This window comes from Pan troglodytes, chromosome 11 (assembly GCF_028858775.2).
Source record: "Pan troglodytes isolate AG18354 chromosome 11, NHGRI_mPanTro3-v2.0_pri, whole genome shotgun sequence".
NCBI classification, from domain to species: Eukaryota; Metazoa; Chordata; class Mammalia; order Primates; family Hominidae; genus Pan; species Pan troglodytes.
The window spans coordinates 26,011,744-26,036,438 of record NC_072409.2 but is presented as its reverse complement, the minus strand read 5'-3'; the positions used below and the strand labels follow the sequence as shown (position 1 = coordinate 26,036,438).

The window sequence follows — 24,695 nt, the reverse complement described above, 5'->3', positions numbered from 1 at the left end:
TCTTTTTCCAGATTTTTATGGTAATTTAAAAAAATTACTTAGGTAATAAAAAGGACTTTTTTGTATTACATACAATTTAAAACAATAGAAAGGAAAATAGTTACTCATAATCCTACTACCCAGAGTATTAAAACCAGGAAAAACAAGACTGTCAGTCTGTTTCTCAAAAGGCCTCTTACAGAATGGTGGAAAATACCTAGAGAGCTTATCAAACTCTAGAAGAGTCTGGTCTTCAAGTTAGTTAAGTCCCAAACTCCGATTTTTGCCCAACGCCCTAAGGTTGGATCTGTCTTTTAGAAGAAGGCATGCATGAACTGAGATCATTTAAACTCCAAATTTTAAATAAGAACCACTTATTGATCGTGTATATTCATTTTGTTTATTCAACAAATATTTACTGGGCACCTCCTATGTGCCAAACACTGTGCTAAGTACTTTACATGCATTGTCCTGTTTAATACCATTAATCCCCAAGACAGATACTCCCCTCATTTTACAGCTGCAATTGCACAGCCAGCAGGTGGCAGAACCAAGATTTAAACTCATATTTCTCTGTTTTCAAAGCCCATGTCTTTAACCAGTAAACTTAAATGGCTTTCCTAACACTTGAATACTTAGTCTTTTAAATTTTAGCATATTCTTAGTCTGGGCAACATGGTGAGACCCTGTCTCTACAAAAAAATAAAAAAAATTAGCTGGCCATGGTGGCACATGCCTGTAGTCTCAGCTACTCAGGAGACTGAAGCAGGAGGATCCCTTGAGCTCGAGAGTTTGAGGCTGCAGTGAGCTATGATTGAGCTACAGCACTCCAGCCTGGGCAACAGAGCAAGACCCTGTCTCAAATAAATACGTAAATTAGCACATTCTTTCCCCTGATAATCCAGTTTATTAATTTATAACAAAGAGTTGCCATCTCATAGGTTAAACATGTAGGTGCTTGATCAGCACATTCTCTTCCTTTGGATATAATTGTGCATGAAACAGAATCGTAGTCAGAAGGTCATTTCATGACCGTGGAATCAGAACAAGGGAGTTAGATAGGTAGAGTGTAAAATCAGTGTTTACTGGCATCAGGCTTTGATAGGGATAACTTTGCCTATAGCCATCTCCACATAAGCAGTGCTCTTACCCTTAAGGTTAGAAGACTCAAATTCCTTTGGCTAACTTCCCTCACCTAATGCTGCAGGAGCATTTACTTCTGTAGCTCTCTTTTTTTGATTCTGTGTGGTTCAGTCAATAGCAATTTTACCTGACCTTTTCTGTAGATAAATTAATATACTCATATAGATAGTAGCCTGGGCTATAACTTACCTCTTTCAGTTTATTTCTTATGTCCTCTCATAGTTCAGCTCTTTGAGAACCATGTGTATCCCTTGTTTCCAAAGGGGGAGAGGTTCACCTTTCTATTGCACCAACAACTTATAATAACCCCTGTTACCATTTCATTATACCTTTTCCAGTATTCGTCGTGTGTATGTTAGCTCTTATATATGTAATTATTGTAGACAATGGACCTAGTTTTAAATTGATGGGGTTTTTTTTTCTTCTCATCTTAAAAGCAGTATCAACCAGGCATAGTGGCTCACGTCTGTAGTCCCAGCACTTTGGGAGGCTGAGGTGGGAGGATCGCTTGAGCCCAGGAGTTCAAGACTAGTCTGGGCAACATGGCAAAACTTTGTCTCTACAAAAAGTACAAAAATTAGCTGGGTGTGATGGTGCATGCCTGTAGTCCCAGCTACTTGGGAGGCTGAAGTGGGAGGATCACTTGAGTTCAGGAGTTTGAGGTTGTAATGAGCTATGATCAAGCCATTAAACTCCATCCTGGGTGAGAGAGTGAGACCCCTGTCTCAAAAAACAAACAAACAAAAATGCAATACCATTATTTCTTCATTGATTCCCCCCACCCCTACTCTCCACTGGAACACAGGGAGCCCACTCAGTCTTGTTTTTTTTTTTTTGACTTCCAGCTTATTTTTGTTTTTATTTTTTATTTGGTTTAGAGACTGGGTCTCACCCCGTTGCCCAAGCTGGAGTGCAGTGGCTCGATCATAGCCCACTGCAGCCCTCAAAGTCCTGGACTCAAACAATCCTCTCACCTCAGCCTCACCAATAGCTGGGACTAGAGGTGCATGCCACCACGTCCAGCTAATTTTTAAATTTTTTGTAAAGAGGGGGTCTTGTTATATTGCCCAGGCTGGTCTCAAACTCCTGGCCTCAAACAATCATCCTGCCTCGGCCTCCCAAAGTGCTGGTATTACAGGCATGAGCTATGGCGCTGGGCCTATTTTCCTTCAGTTACAGTTTTAATTGCTTCTGTTCCAGTTGTTCTGGATTCTCAGAAACACTTACTCTTACCTTGGCTCCCCTTTCCCTTTCCCTGCAGTTAGCACCATTTCTCACTGGTTCTGGCTTTCTCTTCTGTATTCTGGAGACCTTGTTAAGTTTGTCCTCTGTATTAAAAAGGACAGTCTGATAAGATGTTCTATAGCTTAGTTTCTGTTCCATATTGTCTCAAATGGTTAATTTGCTATGGTGCTCACTTCCTTTTTCATTTTATCCTATTGTCTTTTCATCACAGCCAGTTATATATAACTTTCTGTCCCTGTTTCATATAGTTTTTTTTTTAAGGCTTTATTTATTTATTTTTTTGAGACAGAGTCTCTATCACCCCGGCTGGAATGCAGTGGCATGATCTTGGCTCACTGCAACCTCCACCTCCCAAGTTAAAGCAATTCTCCTTCCTCAGCCTCCCTAGTAGCTGGGATTACATGGGTGTGCCATGTGGCTAATTTTGTATTTTTAGTAGAGATGGGGTTTCGCCACATTAGCCAGTCTGGTCTCAAACTTCTGACCTCAGGTGATCCACCCACCTTGGCCTCCCAAAGTGCTGGGATTACAGGCATGAGCCACTGTGCCTGGCCAAAGCTTTATTTTTTTTTAATAGCATAAAGTTTTAGATTCACAGCAAAACTGAGAAGGTACAGAAATATCATATATCCCACACATGCATTACTTCCTTCCTTAGCAGCATCCTCTACCAGAGTGGTACATTTGTTAGAATTGATGAATCTGTATTGACACATCATGATATAGTTTTCATGTGGAAGAATTCTTGTAGGTTTCATGGTAAATTAGTTTTAGATATTTGCTCTTCAGAATAGCCTCCATTGCCTGTGGCACATTATTTTTTTCATAGGCATCAGGTTATTATTTTTTTTTTCTGTTAATTCTTCCTCATATTAGGAGATATCTCTAGAGCTAGTGTAGTCAAAGGCAGGAATGTGTAGGTTGCTTTTGGCTCCCCTCCCTGTCTATATGGAGGAATTCCTTTTTCTGAGCTGTAGTTTCAGATGTAGCACCTGTTGGGCAAATAGCTCAGGCCAGTGTGCAAGGCTGACATGTGACCTTCCTTTACTTCCTCTGTTTAAAACTACTCTCCAGGCCTGGCTCAGTGGCTAATGCCTGTAATCCCAGCACTTTGGGAGGCTGTGGTGGGAGGATCGCCCGAGGCCAGGAGTTCGAGATGAGCCTGGGCAATGTAGCAATAGCAAGATCCCATTTCTACAAAAAATTTTTAACAATAGCCAGGCCTGGTGGTATGTACCTGTGGTCTCAGGTACTTGGGAGGCTGAGGCGGGAGGATCACTTGAGCCCAGGAGTTCAAGCTTGCAGCAAGCTGTGATTGTGCCATTGCACTCCAGCCTGGGTGACAGAGGGAGACCCTGTCTCAAAAACAACATGAAACACAACAAAAACACAAAAACTACTCTCTCCTGGAATGCCCTGCTGCCACGGTTCTTCCCCTCCCCATCCTTGTCAGCCATGCCTTGGGGCATGTACTTCCCAGGATGCTCCACTGCAGGACTCCCCTACTGTCTGTTTATCTTATTTGGGAGCTACAAGCTTTGGAACTGGATTTGAAAGATGAGGATGAGGAATCACATTGAGTGTGTCTTGAAAAGTAGCATGTGTAAAACAGAGAGACAGCTCCTGATCTTAGTTGGTACAAGCCCAGAGTCTGATCCAGCGCGAGCCTCTCTTCTTTGTTCGGGTGGGCAGAGGTATTCTTTGAGATCTTTCATGAGGGAAAGCACAGGAGACCTGTCTTTCTGGGGCTGACTCCATGTACCTTAGAGCTGCTGAACCTCTCTTCCTAGATTCAGACAATAGATTGTGTATCAGTCTAGGTGATATTCAGTATTTCCCCTTTTGTGTGTGTGTGCATTTTTATATTTATTCAGTGTGAAGTTAGGAGAGCCTGTGTCAGGGACTACCAGCCATATGTCATCTTCTTTTGTGTACTGGAATTCTATAAATATTTCTTTCCCATTCTGGCTTACATATTTGTAGTCTGATGGCTGCACCTTTAAAATCTATCACAGGTTTTTTTGTCTCCTGAAGTTTTTTTTCTCTTGTGCAAACTCATCATGTTTACGTCTCAATAATCCAGGTGATAAATTATGCAATTTATCTCTTGGCAAATGTCTTTCAGGGATAAAGTAAAGTTTTTGCTGCAATCTCCTTGGCACCTCATATGTAGATGATATATCTTGACTAATATACAAATCACCTGAAGTAGTTACCCACAAGGAAGGGAGGGGTTCCAGCAGTTATTTATGTGACAGACTCAGTTCTCTCTGGTGTAACTGCTAAAACGAAACACATGACCTGCCTTTGGAAACATGAAGGAAGCCTGTGTCTTTGCTGCCCTTGCTTTAGCAGCCTCTGCTTGGTCAACTTCTGGTGAGTTTCACATCTCAGCACTGTGTTCAGCTTTTATGTTGGCTATATAAAAAATTAGATTGCTAAACATAGAAGGAAATGTGGAGGAAATATTTATTACTCAGTGGATAAAATTGCAGGCTCTGGAGTCAGACTGCCTGGATTTAATCTTGAAATGCATTTGTTTTTATTAAACAAATTGAAATGCTTTCTGGAACAAGGCAAGTTAAAAATAAAAAGGGGAAAATTAACTTTTGTATGTTCTGTATCTGGTCACCATCATGAGTTTTTTGTTGTTGTTTTTAAAGACATCTAATAGTTTTTGAGAGAGCATGAGTACTCATTGAAAGCATAGACTTTGGAGTAAGACAGATCTGGGTTCAAATCCGGTGCCCGCCACTTATATTTATCATTTTGGGCATATCACTTCAGCTCTCTGGAACAGTTTTGTCACCTCTTACTTTCCTTGTGTAATTATTGTGAGGAATAAGAGTGATGGTACATCATATTGTACATTTGATGCAGGAAGTTCCCTGTAACTATTGGTTGCTGTAGTTATTATTATCTTAAATTTTCTACATGGTAAAACTTCTTGTCTGCATATAATAATGTCTTTCAAGGATGATTTCTGGCATATATTTTAATACACTGACTTGAACTTCCAGGAGGTTCATTAAAACTATTTTATTTTAATTATCCTTATTTTATTCTTAATTTTAATGAGAAAATCTTCACATTTTACCATAAGTAAGGTGTTAACATTTGTATAGGATGGACATTTTTTTAATCAGAGAAGTTAGATTGGTATCTATTTTTAGTGTAATAAACTTGTTACATTTTAAATATGGTAAATGGGTACTTTTTCTATTCTTTATTTCTTTCCTCCTTTCTTTCTTTCCTTCTTTCTTTTTTTATTTTTTTATTGAGACGGCGTCTTGCTCCGTTGCCCAGGCTGGAGTGCAGTGGCATTTTCTTGGCTCACTGCAACGTCCGCCACCTGGGTTCAAGCGATTCTCCTGCCTCAGCCTCCTGAGTAGCTAGGATTACAGGCTTGCCACCCAGCTAATTTTTTTTTTATTTTTTTATTTTTAGTAGAGACAGGGTTTCACTGCGTTAGCCAGGATGGTCTCGATCTCCTGACTTCATGATCCACCCGCCTTGGCCTCCCAAAAGTGCTGGGATTACAGGCATGAGCCACCACACCCAGCCTCTCTCTATGTTCTTTTCTTTGAAGGTTTGAAATACCTACTAAGTCATTTGGGTCTTTTCTGAAGTTATTTCTTTCAAAACTTTTATTTTATTCAATTATAGGCTTTTTAAAAAATAAAAACCCAAATTATCCATTTGAAGTTTCAAAACCTATTTAAGAGTTGACATGTGGTATTTCACTTACACAATTTTTTTAAGTTTTCAAACTGTTTTATCTCTTTCCTCTGTTTTTTTTTCTTTTTTTTTTCTTTTAAGACAAAGTCTCACTCTGTCTCCCAGGCTGGAGCGCAGTGGCACAATCTCGGCTCACTGCAACCCCTGCCTCCCAGGTTCAAGCAATTCTCATGCCTCAGCCTCCTGAGTAGCTAGCATTACAGGTGCACGCCACCATGCCCAGCTAATTTTTGTATTTTTAGTAGAGATGGGGTTTCACCATGTTGGTCAGGCTGGTCTCAAACTCCTGACCTCAGGTGATCCACCCACCTTGGCTTCCCAAAGTGCTAGGATTACCAGCACGAGCCACTGCGCCCAGCCTCTTTCCTCTGTTTTAAAAATTATTTTTCTTTTTTCTTGATTAGTTGCTGATTTTATGGTATCTTATTTTTTTCTCAGAAGCACCAGACTTTAAATTTTATTTCATTTTTAATTCTACAGCTTTTCTCTTTTCTGATTATCTTTTTAATAACAACTCGAGATATAACTTACATATACCAAAAAATTCATCATTTTAGGCCGGGCATGGTGGCTCATGCTTGTAATTCTAGCACTTTGGGAGGCTGAGGCAGGCGGATTGTCTGAGCTCAGGTGTTCAAGACCAGCCTGGGCAACATGGCGAAATTCTGTCTCTACTAAAAATACAAAAAATTAGTCGGGTGTGGTGGTGCACGTCTGTAATCCCAGCTGCCCGGGAGCTGGAGGTTGCAGTGAGCCAAAATCATGTCACTGCACTCCAGACGGGGTGACAGAGTGGAACTCTGTTTCAAAAAAAAAAAAAAAAAATTCACCATTTGGAAGTGTCTAGTGATTTTTAGCATCTTCCCAGAATTGTGCAACCATCTGATTCCTTACTTTTTTTACTTTTGCTTTATTGTTTTCTCCTTTCTGCTTTCTTTGAGGTTGTTTTTGTTCCTGTTCTTACTTGTTGGGCTAATACTTTATTGTTATTTCTTTTAAAATAATGAAATAAAGTTTGTGCATTTATCCCCTTAACATAGCTTTGGCTACATCCAATCGATTTTGTTATATACTTTACTCAATTTTGATAGCATTTTAAATTAGTCTGTATAGAAAAGCTTAGTACGGGCAGGGTATCGGGGCTCACACCTGTAATCATAACACTATGGGAGACAGAGGTGGGATGATCACTTGAGGACATGAGTTCAAGACCAGCCTGGGCAACATAGCGAGACCCCATCTCTACAAATAGAAAAAAATTAAAACATTAAAAATTTAAAAAGAAAAGTTTAATACAGAAGTATAAAAAAAGCATAGAACAGGCCAGGTGCAGTGGCTCACGCCTGTAATCCCAGCATTTTGGGAGGCCGAGGCAAGCAGATCACCTGAGGTCGGGAGTTCAAGACCAGCCTGGCTGGCACGGTGAAACCCTGTCTCTACTAAAAATACAAAATTAGTCGGGTGCAGTGGTATGTGCCTGTAATCCGAGCTATTCGGGAGGCTGAGGCACAAGAATCGCTTGAACCTGGGAGGTGGAGGTTGCAATGGGCTGAGATCATGCCACTGCACTCCAGCCTAGGTGACAGAGCAAAACTCTGCCTTAAAAAAAAAAAAAAAAGTATAGAACAGCTTAAAGAAAAATTTTAAAGTCACCTGTAATCCAATTATAAGTACATTTATATTTTGGCTTATTTCCTTTCAACCACTTTTTTTTGGCACATATAATTTAAAATGTATACCCAGAAATAAATATTTTACCAGTAGGTTCATATTGTGTTTTTTATTTTTTTAAGAAAGAAGCTTTATATATATTATGTTTAATTGCATAGACTCCCATTTAATTTAACATTACTTAATTATTGTGAATGTTTTCCATGTCTTCAAAAACAACTTTTTGAGGCCAGGTGTGGTATCTCATGTCTGTAATCCCAATCATGGGTGGCTGAGGCGGGTGGATCGCTTGAGTCTAGGAGTTCGAGACCAGCCGGGCCAGCATGGTGAAACCCTGTCTCTACAAAAAATACAAAAAATTAGCTGGGCGTAGTGGCACATGCCTGTGGTCCCAGCTACTCAGGAAGCTTGAGCTCAGGAAGTTGAGGCTGCAGTGAACCTTGACTGTACCACTGCACTTCAGCCTGGGTGACAGAGTAAGCCCATCTCAAAAAACAGACAAAAAAAAAAAATAGATAAATATTGGAATTCATAGCTCAATTTTAAAATTGGCTTCTAAATAATAATACCTTATATTAATAGTAATGTGTCTCATTCACTTACACTGGTGTACATTTGGAAAATAACTGGGAAGGGGCATTGCTCAAATAAGCATTGCAAAGGTTATAAAGTATTAGGTTATTGTCACTGAAGCATGGGGAATACCTGTTTCAAATTGAACTGGTGAAGACGAACTATTGGCCACATTTATGTTTTCAAATTGTAGAATAAATATGTACGTGTGTATGTATTTACATATTCAGCCTTATATTGTTTAATTCAGTGTCTATTCAAAAACTGTCTTATCTAAAATAGTCTTACATTCTATCCCAGTTCTTGCTCTTTTTAAAGTAGAACCCATCACTTCTCGGCTTAATTTTATGTATGTATGCATGTATATGCATTTGCATATTGTCTGTCTATACTAGTCAGTTTTCTTTTAAGTCTGCATCTGGCTTGGTGTCATGGTAATACTGACCTCACATAATTAATTAGAAAGTGTTCCCTCCTCTTGCATTTTTTTTTGGAAGAGATTTGAAGGATCGGCAGGCATATAAGAATAGATACTGTGCGATTGATTCCATTTATTTGAAGATAAACGTGAGACAAAACTAATATATGGTGTTAGCAATTAGGAGGGGTTGTGGAGTGGGCTTCTGGGATACCTGTAATATCATCTTTCTTGACCTAGGTGGTGATGTTTGATCTGGATACATCTGATCACTGTTTCAGAATGTGTGTTACATGTCAATAAAAAGCAGTGTCATGCTAAGTGCAAGGCAGAAGAAGTGGATTGCCCCCAGTGCAGGCAATAAAGGGGTACACTGTAGTAAAATTTTAAACAATAATAAAACAGGCTAAAAAAATTCTTTAAGGCTTTCATCTCTAATATCTGTTTGTACTTTAACTTATAAAAGGAAAATGATTTTTTTTTATTTGTGGAAACATCATAACGAAAGGCAATTTATATTCAGTATACTTTATGAATTAATAGCTTACTTTGTACTATGGAGTATATTTATGCTGTCAATTAGATTTCATTTAATAACCTTTGAGGAATTGTATTAGACAAGATGGCTGTGTATAATTTGAGTTGAGAAACAGATTCACCTTCAGCCTAGAGCACAGATTGGCCTTGGAGTTAATTTAATTAATGAATTGTTCTTACCTGTTTCTGGGGGCAACTACTTAGCTGCCTCTATGTGATTCTAGAATGATAAATAAAGGAACAGAGAGGCGGGGCACGGTGGCTCACGCCTGCAATCCCAGCACTTTGGGAGGCCAATGTGGGTGGATCACCTGAGGTAAGGAGTTTGAGACCAGCCTGGCCAATATGGTGAAACCCTGTCTCTACTAAAAATTCAAAAATTAGCCGGGCACGGTGGTGGGCACCTGTAGTCCCAGCTACTTGAGAGGCTGAAGCTGGAGAATCGCTTGAACCAGGAGACGGAGGTTGCAGTGAGCCGAGATCAAGCCACTGCACTCCAGCCTGGGTGACAAAGCGAGACTCTGTCTCAAAAATAAATAAATAAAGGAACAGAGACAGTATTGGGGGGCAGCATCATGATATGGGAGCAAAGCAGTCCTATGAACTGCTGTCTTCTCCCCTGGCTGATCATATGTTAAGTTGTTATAGCCAGTGGGTTAAGTGAATGCAAGTTTTAAAATGTTGCAGGTAACCTCCATTCCCGTGACCTAGTGTTTCCAGAGAGGGCAGCCTGTTAGTCAGGGGACTAACAGTTTAACCTCCCTTTTCATCTAGTGGGAGGGATAATCTGAATAAGTGAGATGGGGAGAAGAAACTGAGGTTGTGTGTCAGACCCTTCTGAGCATTCTCTCTTTCTGAGCAGGCTGTCCTCAGTTTTTTACATGATCTCTACTTAAGAGCATTTCTAACCGGTGATGGGAGGATGCAGGGTCAATCCATGGGTGAAAGGACTAGGTGAATAGATTGAATTTAGAGGTGGAGTGATTAGAAAGTACACTTGGGTGTTGATTCAAGCTACAGTCTTCAGTTTAGCTCCACCAGTTCCACAGCTGATATTTTGATTTCCAACTTTCTGATTCCAATGTCTTTTTGTTCTCATTTGGTTTTAGAACTGAGAGAAACTGACAAAGGAGTGATTGATTATCATCCCTAATACTCCAGTAGTTGTGTTTAGGTCTGTTTCTTTTATTTATTTTTTTGAGACAGGGTCTCCCTCTGTCACCAAGGCTGGAGTGCAGTAGCGTGATCTCGGCTCACTGCAGCCTCTACCTCCCAGGCTCAAGTGATCCTCTCACCTCAGCCTCCCAAGTAGCTGGGACTACAGGCACCAACCACCACGCCCAGCTAATTTTTGTATTTTTTGTAGAGACAGGGTTTCTCCATGTTGCCCAGGCTGGTCTCGAACTCCTGGGCTCAAGTGATCCACCCGCGTTGGCCTCCCAAAGTGCTGGAATTACATGCATGAGCCACCACGCCCAGCCTTGGCCTCACAAAGTACTCAGATTATAGAAGGTTTGTTTATGATAAATATTTATAGTTTAGTAGTATTTTTTAACCTAATCTGAAAGTCAGCCTTTTATTTGGAGAGTATAAAGATTTACATTTATAGTCATAATTGATGTGTGTTTGACTGTTATTCTGTCAATTTGATTTATGCTTTTAGATGCCACTTAATGCATTTAAAGTCATTTTGGTCAAATAGGTCTAATTGGTGGCAAGTCTGTCCTGCTGATTGATTAATTCTGTGTGGGGTCCTTCACTGCCAAGCATTAAGGTCATTTGCTTCAATAATATCTTATAGGTGCTGTTCCAGAATTCAAAGAAGAGAAACTGCAGCTGCAACCAAAACCACGTTCTGGAGCTGTGGAAGAAACATTTAGAATTGTTAAGGACTCTCTCAGTGATGATGTTGTCAAAGCCACTCAAGCAATCTATCTGTTTGAACTCTCCGGTAAGGACTGCATCTGGTAATCTGAAGTTTTTATGAAACAAAATGGGGTGTTTCCTTTGGAAGAAAATCAGCGTCCAACAGTGATCCCCTGGATAGTTGGCTGCATTCAAGACCCTTACTCTTGAATGTAGACATTCAAGAACAGCAACCATAACTATTGATTTGTTTTTGTTGTTGTTGTTTCTTTGAGATGGAGTCTTTGTCACCCAGGCTGGAGAGCAATGGCATGATCATGGCTCACTTCGGCCTTGACCTCCTGGACTCAAGTGATCCTCCGACCTCAGCCTCCCAATGACTTTTATTTCTAGATTAAGATCAGTGCGTATGGACACATGTAAAGTAAAATTTTATTACAAATACTCCCAGTGTTATATAACTCTGGCATATTTGAGAGAAAATCCTGCTTAGAAGGGCATATGGATCCTGACAGGTAGTATGATACAGTAATTTATCAATCATAGGCACCTTGCCATTTTTATCTTTGACATTAACCAGGTCAGTCTGAAGGTAGTCAGCTTTTTTTTACTTTTTTTGTTTTTAAAAATTTATAATTTTTTTTTTTGTGATGGAGTCTCGCTTTGTTGCCCAGGCTGGAGTGCAGTGATGGGATCTGGGCTCACTGCAACCTCTGCCTCCTGGGTTCAAGTGATTCTCCTGCCTCAGCCTCCCAAGTAGCTGAGATTAAAGGCACCCACCACCACACATGGCTAATTTTTGTATTTTTAGTAGAGGTGGGGTTTTGCCATGTTGCCCAGGCTGGTCTCAAACTCCTAGCCTCAAGCAGTCCTCCTGCCTCAGCCTCCCAAAGTGCTGAGATTGCAGGTGTGAGCCATTGTGCCCAGATGGTAGTTAGCTTTTAAAAATCTCTTAATATTGTTCTTCTCCATATAAAATTTACACATGTTAATAATAGTGTAAGAACTAGCTGCCAGGGATGGTGGCGTGCAGCTGTAATCCCAGCTACTCAGGAGGCTGAGGCTGGAGGATCACTTGAGCCCAGGAGATCAAGACTGTAGTACACTGCGATCGCATCTGTGAATAACCACTGCACTCCAGCCTGGGCAACATAGTGAGACCCATCTCAAACAAATAAAAGTTAAGAAACAGATAAAATTTGTGTTAAAAAAAAAAAGGCTACCTCAGCCCCATTATACACAAACTTTTTTATTCTTCGTCCTCTCTGCTTTATCTTAATCCATCTTGCCTTCCTGTTCTTACTTCCTTGCCATCCTTGGAATCCATCATCCATGGCTTTAGTCACTCTCTTGCTTGTGTCCTAAACTTGCTGGACCCTTTGTGCTCATGCCATCACCTGTCAAAAGCCCAGTCCTGGCTGAATCAAACTCTCTGGCTGCTCCACAGTTGCATCCAGGCTGCAAAGTTTTGGGGGAGGAAAGGAAAAAAAAAAATCACACCACTGGGTGGATCTGTACCAGTAGAAATTGACTATTGCCCCACTTCAGCTGAGGTTTAAGCAACACTTCAGAATTCTGTGTTTTTGTTGTCAGCTTACTGCTGCATTTTCCATAGTGACTATCTTAAACTTTCTCAGTGTTCCTGAAATCTCCCATCTCTCCCTTCACCTCTTCCCTGCCAGTGTCAGCAGATAATTCCACTTGCTCTTTGACAGAGGTAATAGAAACCTGCAGACAAAAATGCCTTCAGCTTCCTGCCATCAGATATCAAATCAATCATGATAGGCATCATCTTTGCCTCCTTCCCTCTTAGTAGAATGGAGCTCAGCTCTCCATCAGTGCATCTCAAGCTCTAATGTCTATACCAAGTACCTGGGATCTTCCTAAAATGCAAAATAATGATTCAGTAGGTCTGGAGTGGAGTCTGAGATTCTGCATGGCTGACAGGTAATGACAGTATTGCAGTCCATGGATCATACTTGGAAGCAAAGTTCTAGATCCCATTTTCCCTGGCCTTCTCAGGAATTTTGTGCCATTAACTGAACCTTGTCCTCAATCTGTTCATCTTGCAGCCTTCTTCCCAATGGTATTTTAATGTTCTCAATTCTTTTCTAACTTTAAAACAGAACCCAGTGACAATAACAAACCACACAGCCCATCTTTTTTCTCCTTTTCAGAGCCAGACTTATTTTCATCTACAACTCATTCCCCTGAACACACCCTGCTGATACCATTTGTTTCCATTTCACAGAATTGGTTTTCACCAAGGTCCTTGATGACTTCCCTGTCACCAGTGGGCCTGTGTCATTCCTCCCTTGTGACCACTCTGCAGCATTTGATACTGTTGACCACACTTTCCTTCTGGAAATGCTCCTTCCCCAGTCCTTCATTGTAACCTCCTTGCTTTCCTTCCCTGCCTGTGATCACACCTTGTCAGTCTCCCTTGCTGGCTGCTTCTCCTCTATCCTTCCCTTAAGCAATGTTCTTCAGGTCACTGGCTCAGCACTCTTGACACTCTACTCCTGACACTTTCTCTAGGAAACCCCAACCATTCACGCGGCTTCAATGACCATATGAACCGACTGGTTATGTGTCCCTGTTTCTAGCTTAGCCAGACTTCATTTGACATTTTTAGTTAACTGTCACAAAGATGCCTCAGCCTGAAAACGTCCAAAACAACCATTCCCAGGACCTACCTTTGCAACCACCCATGAAATCTGCTGAGTGTCTGGCTTGCTGTGTCTCTTGGGCAGTGTCGATCCACACCCTCTCTCTGCATGCCTCCTTGCCAAGCCTCGAAAAATTGTGGAAATCCCTGGGTGGCTCGTGCCTATTATCCTAGCACTTTGGAAGGCCAAGGTGGGCAGATCACCAGAGGTCAAGACCAGCTTGGCCAACATGGCAAAACCTCATCTCTACTAAAAAATATAAAAATTAGCCAGGCTTGGTGGCGCGTGCCTGTAGTCCCAGCTACTTGGGAGGCTGAGGCAGGAGAATCGCTTGAACTCCGGAGGCGGAGGTTGCAGTGAGCCCAGATCGCATCACTGCACTCCAGCTTGGGCAACAGAGCGACACTCTGACTCAAAAAAAGAAAGAAAAAAAAATGGAGGAAATCAAGCACTTTCTGCTCAGATCCAGGCAAGTGGATGCCGTATCTGTCAAGATCAAGAAAAATAAAGTTCACAGCAGCAGGATTATACTTTGGTTGTCACAAAGAGAAGGCAGAGAAACAAGCTGAAGCAGTCTCTGCCCCTTGGTTTGACAGTAAAGGAGCTGAGATGAACCAGACGTGCTGGTTTGAGCTGTATTAAAATTTTAAACGTTGCCTGTAATCCCAGCACTCTGGGAGGCCAATTACTTGAGCTAAGGAGTTCGAGACCAGGCTGGGTAACATAGTGAGACCCTGTCTCTACAAAAATAAAAATAAAAAATTAGCTGGATCTGGCGATGTGTGCCTATAATCCCAGCTACTTGGGAGGCTGAGATGGGAAGACAGCTTAAGCCCAGAAGGTCGAGGCTGCAGTGAGTGATGATCATGCCACTTCACTCTAGCCTAGGCAACAGAGCAAGACCCTGTCTTAAAAAATTAAAAATCAAGCAATCTGCTGTTCTTCAGTAGTCTTCTCTCACTTAAAAAACAAATCCACCCAAGCCAAGAACTAGCAGATCATTCCTATATACCCTCCCCACCTTTTCCTCTTCATATGCAGTTACCTAGTCTTGTGGTTCTGCCTTGACATTCTCTCTCAAATGTACCCACTTTTCTCCATGCCTCTGCCATGGTCCCTGTCCAGGCATGCACCCTCAAGCTCCTGAACTATCCCAACACCATCCTTACTAGCCCTCTGCATCCTTTTGATTTCTCTCCATTTATTATCTACACTGCAGGTAGGGCCATACGTAAACCTTACCATATCATCTTCCTTCCATGACACATCCTGTAGGATGAAGTCATTCAATCCTTTACATGACTGGCTGTGCTCAGACCTAGACTGCCTCACAAGCTCATCCAACACCCATCTACCTTCTAGTGCCACTGTGTTTTTTTTTCAGTTCCTCACACGTGCTGCACTCTTGATTCTGGCTTTTTTGCATGTGCTGTTCCCATTGCCTGAAATACTTTCCCTCTACCCTGTCCATCTAGCTAATTCTTACTTAACTTTCAAATCTCAGCTTCAACTGAGCTTTCCTGACCCTTTTTGAAAACTTAATTTTGCATCGCAATAAAAAATACATAACATTTTAACCACTTCTTGTTTCTTTTTTTTTCTTTTGAGATGGAGTTTTGCTCTTGTTGCCCCAAGCTGGAGTGCAATGGCGTGATCTTGGCTCACTGCAACCTCTGCCTCCCAGGTTCAAACGATTCTCTTGCCTCAGCCTCCCAAGTAGCTGGGATTATAGACACTCCCCACCACACCTGGCTAATTTTTTGTATTTTTAGTAGAAACGGTGTTTCACCATGTTGGCCAGGCTGGTCTTGAACTCCTGACCTCAGGTCATCTGCCCACCTTTGCCTCCCAAAGAGTTAGGATTACAGGTATGAGCCACCATGCTCGGCCTATTTTAACCACTTCTAAGTGTACAGCTTAGTAGCATTAAATGCATTCACACTGTTTTATAACAATCATCACCTACCGGGCACGGTGTCTCATGCCTGTAATCCCAGCACTTTGGGAGGCCGAGGTGGGCAGATCACGAGGTCAGGAGATCGAGACCATCCTGGCTAACATGGTGAGACCCCTTCTCTACTAAAAATACAAAAAATTAGCTGGGTGTGGTGGCGGGCGCCTGTAGTCCCAGCTACTAGGGAGGCTGAGGCAGGAGAATAGCATGAACCCGGGAGGCGGAACTTGCAGTGAGCCGAGATTGCGCCACTGCACTCCAGCCTGGGCGACAGAGCTAGACTCCATCTCCAAAAAAAAGAAAAAAAGAAAACAAAAACAAAAACAAAACAATCATCACCATCTATCTCCAGAACTTTTTCATCATTCCAAGTGAAACTCTGTACCCATTAAACAGTTAACTCCCATTCCCCATCCCCCAGTCCCTGGAAACCACTGTTCTACTTTCTGTCTTTATGAGTTTTCTTACTCTGGTTATCTTGATTCCTTAATGTGCTCCCACATCACCCTCTACTTCCTCTTTTGTGAGTAGAACCATGGTTTTCTTTTTATTGAAGAGTCTTCAGAGCCTAGCAGAATACCTGGACGTGCTTAATAAATATTTGCTGAATTTGACTGATGGAGGTCTGGGGATTTTAACTTGGGAAACAGCATTTTGTAAGATTATTCTAATTGAAGTAATTATTAAATTTAAGAAGAACAGGGCTTCTATGACATTGATTTCTATATGTTTATCTCTAGGTGAAGATGGTGGCACGTGGTTTCTTGATCTGAAAAGCAAGGGTGGGAATGTCGGATATGGAGAGCCTTCTGATCAGGCAGATGTGGTGATGAGTATGACTACTGATGACTTTGTAAAAATGTTTTCAGGTGAGTTTTCCAGTTTATTAGTTTACCTTATTGTTCAGAGAAAATTTAGTTCTGACATTTTGCTTTATCCCTTCCCAAATAATCAAGACTTGTAAATGTTGGCAGCAGTGGAATCTTAGTTTTGGGAAGGCTGTTCTTACTGTTGCCTCCATTGCCACTTCTCCCTCCTCTCACAAGTGGAAGGTAGATGTCAGAATTATTTTCTTCCATTACTGAGAAGCCAGTAATATAATGTTGGGAACAGTGAGATAATTCAAAGGGACTCCTGGGTGGGCTTCATCATATTAGCTGGCCTAAGGTATTATGTTTCCAATAACACCCCAGTCACTAGAGGCACTGAACTCAGTAGCAGCAGTTCGCTTATTGAGAGTAGGGTTGTGCTTCCATCTTGCCAGCTGTTTCAATAGGAAACACATACCAGCCCTTGGCCATGGCCTAGTGACCCTGCTTTCTGTGGAGTCCTAAACCCAGAGAACCTTTTGTGTGATTTTCTATTCTGTCCATTTACCTCTAACTGTGCCAGAAAATTAAGGATAATTTTCTCTTTTCTACTCTTAGAAAACTACTCCAAATGATAAGTTAATTAACTCAAATTCTAAAAAATTAGAAGCAGCACTTGAAACTAAGCATAACATCCTGATCTAAAGAGTCTTTCATGGAGTGAATTATAAATGTTATTCAGACTTTGTTCTGTTTTAATCTTTTCTAAGCAGGAACATGGTGTATTCTGTGCCCTCTAAGTCTTTCTTTACAGTTCTAATTCAGGATGCTAATTGCCTGCATTCCATCGGAGTCAATCTGTATACGGTGTACTAATGATCAGCATTTCTTCAACTTTTCCCTTTTTTTATAGTGGTGTTAAATGTTCATATAAAAATTAGAAAATATAGGCCAGGCATGGTGGCTCACGCCTGGAATCCCAATGCTTTGGGAGGCCAAGGTGGGAGGATCACTTGCGCCCAGGAGTTTGAGACCAGCCTGGGCAACATGGGGAAACCCTGTCTCTACAGAAAATACAAAAATTGGTTGGGTGTGCTGGTGCGCACCTGTAGTCCCCAGCTACTCCAGTTAAGGTAGGAGGATTGCCTGAGCCCAGAGGTGAAGGCTGCAGTAAGTTGAGATAACACCACTGCACTCCAGCCTGGGCGGCAGAATGAAACCCTGTCTCAAAAAAAGAGAAAGTATACCTAAGAAAAAAGAAAATAAAATTATTTTTACCATACCACTGGAAGATGACCATAATATACATATGTATGATGCTAAACCATAACCAAACCAAAATATGGTTTAGCATCTATATATGTATATTATGCTCATCTTATTATGGTTTGCATAATTTGGTTTAGCATCATACATATGCATATTTGTATGTGTGTGTTAGTGTATATAAATATACATGTGTGGTTATAAAAACAGGATCATACCATTACTACTGTTTGGCAATCTTTTTCACTTAATACATTATAACATCTTTCAATGTTTATCATTGGTTATCCCTTTAATGATTTTTTTTTTTTGAGACGGAGTTTTGCTCTTGTTGCCCAGGCTGGAGTGCAATGGTGTTAACCTTGGTTCACTGCAACCTCTGCCTTCCGGGTTCAAGCAATTCTCCTGCCTCAGCCTCCAGAGTCGCTGGGATTACAGGTGCCCGCCACCATGCCTGGCTAATTTTTTGTATTTTTAGTAAAGACAGGGTTTCACCATATTGGCCAGGCTGGTCTCGAATTGCTGACCTCAGGTGATCCACCCGCCTTGGCCTCCCAAAGTGCTGGTATTACAAGTGTGAGCCACCGCGCCCGGCCCCTTTAATGATTTTTAATAGTTTAGTGTTTCTTCAGTGTTTCAACAACTATTTCTCCATAGAGCTTAAACACAGTGCTTTGGACACATTTAATAAATGCTCAATGAATGTTTGGTGAATCGGAATCTTATAAATATTTGTTTTAACATGAAGACCATTTAAAATAAAAATTTATTGTCAACTTCTAAATGGAAATAACAGTAATTATGTACGATTTATTTATTGCATGATTGCTACAGGTTAAGCAATACTCCCAACAGTTCTTTCCAATAAAATATGTTCTCCATTTTATAGCAGTAAGTACTGAGGCTTTGAAAAATTAAATAATAAGCCCAAGGTCAGCTGATGAATGAGAAAATAGAGCAAGGATTTGAATCCAAGCTAACTCCAAAGCTTATGCTCTTCATTATTATGCTAGTCTGCCCTCCAAAGGTGAAGAAACCAAGTGACTTCTTTCTTTAATTTACATTTCACTTATGTAGCATACAGTTGAAATAATAGGCTTTCTATTGGTATCTTTCTTTGAATGTGGTCTTGGATTCACTGGATGAGGCCAGTCAGTTATATGAATTATTTAAAAAAACAATTATTCTTATCAAGTATATTTTATAGGTATGGTTTAGATCGGGAGCAAGTGAGTTTGCTTGTGCTTCTTATGTCCTTTTATTCTTACTGTTTATCCCATCTGCTTTCCTTTAAATGGGCACAATTTAGACTTTATATCCTAAGAATTCTCTTTGACGAGACCATAGCCATTTCTATGCCTAATTTATGTAGTGGATACATTATAAATACAAAAATTTAGGCCAGGCGTGGTGGTTCATTTCTGTAATCCCAGCACTTTGGGAGGCCAAGTCAGGTGGATGACTTGAGGTCAGGAGTTTGAGACCAGCCTGGCCTACAGGGCAAAACCCTGTCTCTACCAAAAATACAAAAATTAGCCGGGTGTGGTGGCACATGCCTGTAATTCCAGCTCCTCAGGAGGCTAAGGCATAAGAATCGCCTGAACCTTGAAGCGGAGGTTGCAGTGAGCTGAGATCGAGCCACCGCACTCCAGCCTGGGTGATTGACTGAGACCCTGTCTCAAAAAAAAAAAAAAAATTAAAGCAACTAGTAACCAACTAATCAGAATCTCTCCTTTTGGCCAATAGAGGCCACTGTATGGTGGAGCAGTATGACAGAAATAAAGTAAATTGAGCAATATTACTTTACCTGAGGAGGGGGATGTGTGTGTGTGTATAAAACATTGAGCTTACTAGCTTTTTAAAAAACTTTTGTTAAAACAGTATTGTTGAGGTCTAATTCACATGCAATAAAATTTACCATCCTAAGTATAAATGATTTTTAATAAATTTATAGTTACACAGCCATAACTACAGTCCAGTCTGAGAACATTTCATCACACCAAAAAATTCTCTCATGTCTCTTTGCAGTCGATCCTATTTCCATTCCCAAAGCCCTAGCCAGCCAAATACCAATTTGCTCTCTGTCTCTATAAATTTGCTATTTCTGGACATTTTATATATATGGAATAAAACAGTATATAGTCTTTTGCATCTAGCACCTTTTACTTATAGGCTTTTGATATTCATTCATATATATGTTGTAGCTGGTATCAGTAGTTCGGTTCCTTTTTATTGCTGAATAGTATTCCATTGTATGGATATACCACATGTTGTTTATTCACTCACCAGCTGATGGACACTTGGATTGTTTCAAGTTTTTGGCTATTATGGATATTGCTGCTATGAACATTCTCATACATGTATCAGTATGGATATTTGTTTTCATTTTTCTTGGGTAGATTTTTAAGAATGGAATTGCTAGGTCATATGGTAAGTTGATATTTAACTTTTTTTTTTTTTTTCACTTAAAATAAAATAGAGATAGGGTCTCGCTTTGCTGCCCAGGCTGGTCTTGAACTTCTGGGCTAAAGCAATCCTCCTACCTCAGCTTTCCAAAGTCCTGGGATTACAGGCGAGAGCCACTGTACCCAGGCAATATTTAACTTTTTAAGAACCTACCAAACTATTTGCTACAGTGACTATACCATTTTTATAGTCCCATCAGCAATGTATTAAGGTTCCATTTTCTCTACCTATTCACCAACACTTGTTGTCTTTTAAAAACATTTTTTAAAAATTGCTCCTTGCAGAGCAGGGTTAACTCATAGGTAGTACACCCAGAGTTGGCTTGTTGTCTTTTTTATTATAGCCATTCTAGTGAGCATGTAGTGGTATCTCATATGTTTATTTATGTATTTATTTATTTTTTGAGACACAGTCTTGCTCTGTCTCCTAGGCTGGAGTGCAGTGGCATGATCTCGGCTCACTGCAACCTCCACCTCCTGGGTTCAAGCAATTCTCATGTCTCAGCCTCCCAAGAAGCTGGGATTACAGGCATGCACTACCACACCTAGGTAATTTTTGTATTTTTACTAGAGACGGGGTTTCACCATGTTGGCCAGGCTGGTCTCAAACTCCTGGCCTCGAGTGATCTACCCACCTCAGCCTCCCAAAGTGCTGGGATTATAGGCATGAGCCACCGTGCCCAGCCTCGTGTGGTTTTAATTTGTATTTTCTTACTGATAATGATTTAAACATATTTTCATGTGTTTGATAGCTACTTATATTGGGTGAATTGTCTATTCAGTCTTTGCTCATTTTAAAATTGAGTTGTCAGCCAGGCATGGTGGCTCATGCCTATAATCCCAACACTTTGGGGGGCCAAAGAAAGAGGATCACTTGAGGCCAGGAGTATGAGACCAGCCTGAATAACATAGTGAGACCCTGCTTCTACACACACACAGACACACACACACACACACAAGTAAAATTGAGTTGTCTTTTTAATATTGAGTTGTCAGATTCTTTATAAATTCTGGATGCATGTTCTTTATTGGATATGTGATTTGCAAATATTTTCTCCTAGTATGTGGTTTCTCTTTCCATTTTCTTAAAAGTATCTTCTGTATTACAAAAGTTGTTTTGTTTTGATCAAGTTTAATCTATTATTTTTTCCTGTTATCATTCATGCTTTTCCCACTAAATATTTTCTTTTTTACCGTTGTGAAATGAAATTATTGTCGTTAGTTTATTTCCAAATTGCCTGTTTCTGGTATATATAGCTATAACTAATTTTTGTGTATTGATTTTGTATCATTTGAATTAATCAGTGAAGCCATTTTGTAGCTGGGATTTTTTGTAGGAATATTTTAAATTAGTAATTCAATTTCTACTTGTATGTCAATAGCTTTTTAAAAACAGCTTTATTGAGATATAATTCATATACCATACAGTTCACCCACTTAAAGTGTAAAATTCATCTGTTGCTTTTAAAACATTTTCGTCATCTCAAAAAGAAACCTCCTACCCATTAGCGGTCAACCTCATATCCCTCTATATCCCCACCGCTACCCCTAAACAACCACTAATCCACTTTCTGTCTCTACCTATCAGCTGTCAATGTAATATCCCTCAATATCCCCACCAGCAGCCCTAAGCAACAACTAATCAACTTTCTATCTCTATGGTTTTCCCTATTCTGACTTTCGTATGAACTGAGTCATGTAATATGTGATCTTTTGTGACTGGCTTCTTTCACTTAACATAATGTTTTCAAGTTTCATCCTTGTAGTAGCATGTATTAGTATTTCATAACCTTTTAAAAAATAAAGTGAAATTCAGATAACATGCAATTAGTCATTTTATTTTTATTTTTTGAGACAGAGTCTCGCGCAGTCACCCCAGCTGGAGTGCAGTGGTGTGATCTCAGCTTACTGCAACATCTGCCTCCTGGGTTCCAGCAATTCTCTTGCCTCAGTCTCCTGGGTAGCTGGGATTACAGGAGCCCACTACCACGCCTGGGTAATTTTTGTATTTTTAGTAGAGACAGAATTTCACCATGTTGGCCAGGCTGGTCTCGAACTCCTGACCTCAGGCAATCCTCCTGCCTCGGCCTGCCAAAGTGCTGGGATTACAGGCGTGAGCCACCAGGCCCGGCCGCAATTACTCATTTTAAAGTGTACAGTTCAGTGACATTTAATATATTCACAGTGCTGTGCAACCATCCCTCCCTGGTTTCAAAACTTTTTCATCACTGCAGAGGAATACCTGTACCATATGTAAGTAAGCACTTCTCATTCTCACCTCCCCTGGCAACCACTAATCTGCTTTTTCTCTATTGATTTGCATATTCTGAATATTTTAAACAAATGGAATCATGCAATATGTGACCTTTTGCATCTGACTTATTTTATTTAGCATAATGTTTTTGAGGTTCATCCAAGCTGTAGCATGTATCAGTACCTCATTTCTTTTTCTGGCTGAATATTATTCCATTATATGGATTTACCACAATTCATTTACCTATTCATCTTTTGTTTCTGCTGTCTGGCTATTATGAATAATGCTTCGATAAACATTCATATACAAGTTTCTATGTGGCTTTATGTTTTCATTTCTCTTGGCTATCTACATGGGAGTAGAATTCTAGGTCATAATATAATTTTATGTTTAACTTCTCAAAGAATTGCCAAAAGGTTTTTCATAGTGGCTGCATCATTTACATTCCCACCGGCAATGTACAAGGATTTCTATTTTTCCATATCCTTGCACTTACCAACACTTCTTTTTTGTTATTATTTTGTTTTTTCATTATTGCCACCCTAGTGGATGTGAAATGGCATCTTATTGTTTTGATTTGCATTTCCCTAATGACAAATGATATCATACTTTTTTTATGTGCTTATGGATCAAAGGTATTTCCTTGGAGAAATGTCCCTTCAAGTCCTTTGCCATTTCAAAATTTGGTTATTTGTCTTTTATTATTCAGTTTTAAGAAATTCTGGCCAGGCGCAGTGGCTCACCTGTAATCCTAGCACTTTGGGAGGCCGAGGCGGGCAGATCACTTGAGGTCAGGACTTCGAGACCAGCCTGGCCAACATGGTGAAACCCCATCTCTACTAAAAATACCAAAATTAGCTGGGCGTGGTGGCAGGTGCATGTAATCCTATCTACTCAGGAGGCTGAGGCAGGAGAATCGCTTGAACCCAGGAGGCGGAGGCTGCAGTGAGCCAAGATAACGCCATTGCACTCTAGCCTGGGTGACACAGAGACTGTCTCAAAAAAAAAAAAAAAAAAAAAATCTTCATATATTTTCAGTTAGTTATGTTTCATCAGATACATGATTTACAAATGCTTTTTCACATTTTTTGTAGGTTGTTTTTTCACTTTCTTGATGATATATTTTGAAGCACATATGTTTTTAGTTTTGAAGTTCAACCTATTTTTTTTTATTTTTACTTCCAGTGTCATATATAAGAATCCTTTGCCAAATCAAGGTTAGGAAGCTTTATACCTATATTTTCTTCTAAGAGTTTTGAGTTTTACCTCTTACATTTAGGTTTATGATCCATTTTAAGTTAATTTTTGTAGACGGTAGGAGAGTCCAACTTCATTCTTTTGTATGTGGATATCCAGTTATCCCAGCACCATTTGTGGAATAGACTGTTCTTTCCTGTGTTAAATGGTCTTGGCACCCTTGTTGAAGATCAGTTGACTATAGAGACATGGGTTTAGTTAAATCCATAGATGTATAGGTACAGTTAATTATAGAATTACCAAATAACTCACAATTTCTACTTGTAAATATATACTCAAAAGAATTGAAAACAGGCACTCGAACAAATAAATGTACATGCATATTCACAGCAGCGCTATTCACAATAGGCAAAAGACAGAAACAACCCAAATGTCCATTAAGGGATGCATGGATAAACAAAGTGTGGTATATACATATAATGAAATAACAGTCAGCCATAAAAAGGAATGAAGTACTAATACATGCTACACCATGGGACATTATGCTAAATGAAAAAAGCCAGACACCAAAGATCACATATTGTAGAAATCCTTTTATATTAAATATCTAGAATAGGTGCATCCATAGACACAGAGAGCTGTTGGTGGTTGCCAGAGTCTGGAGGCAGGGGGAACTGCTAATGCTGAACCCCTGAGGGTTTCATTTTGGGATGATGAAAATGGTTGAAACTAGATAGATACCACGTTTTGCGTGGTGGTACACAACATTGTACCTGGACTTAAATGCCACTAAATTGTTTCTCTTCCTTTTCTTATAAGGGCACTAATCCCATCATTCCGGCTCCATCCTCATGATTTCACCTAAACCAAATTATTTTCCCAAGGCCCCACTTCCTGAGACCATCACACTG

General features: G+C 40.2%; 1 protein-coding gene across 2 annotated transcripts in view; it reads left to right on the top strand.

Annotated features, from left to right (window-relative positions):
* Positions 1 to 24,695, top strand: part of HSDL2 (hydroxysteroid dehydrogenase like 2) — a 96,927-nt gene that overhangs the window by 64,385 nt on the left and 7,847 nt on the right. For both annotated transcript variants that reach the window (NM_001199077.3, XM_009457050.4), the window contains 2 exons: positions 11,106 to 11,255; positions 16,534 to 16,662. In NM_001199077.3, the coding sequence (NP_001186006.1) occupies positions 11,106 to 11,255; positions 16,534 to 16,662 (279 nt within the window). The remainder of the gene's footprint in view (positions 1 to 11,105; positions 11,256 to 16,533; positions 16,663 to 24,695) is intronic.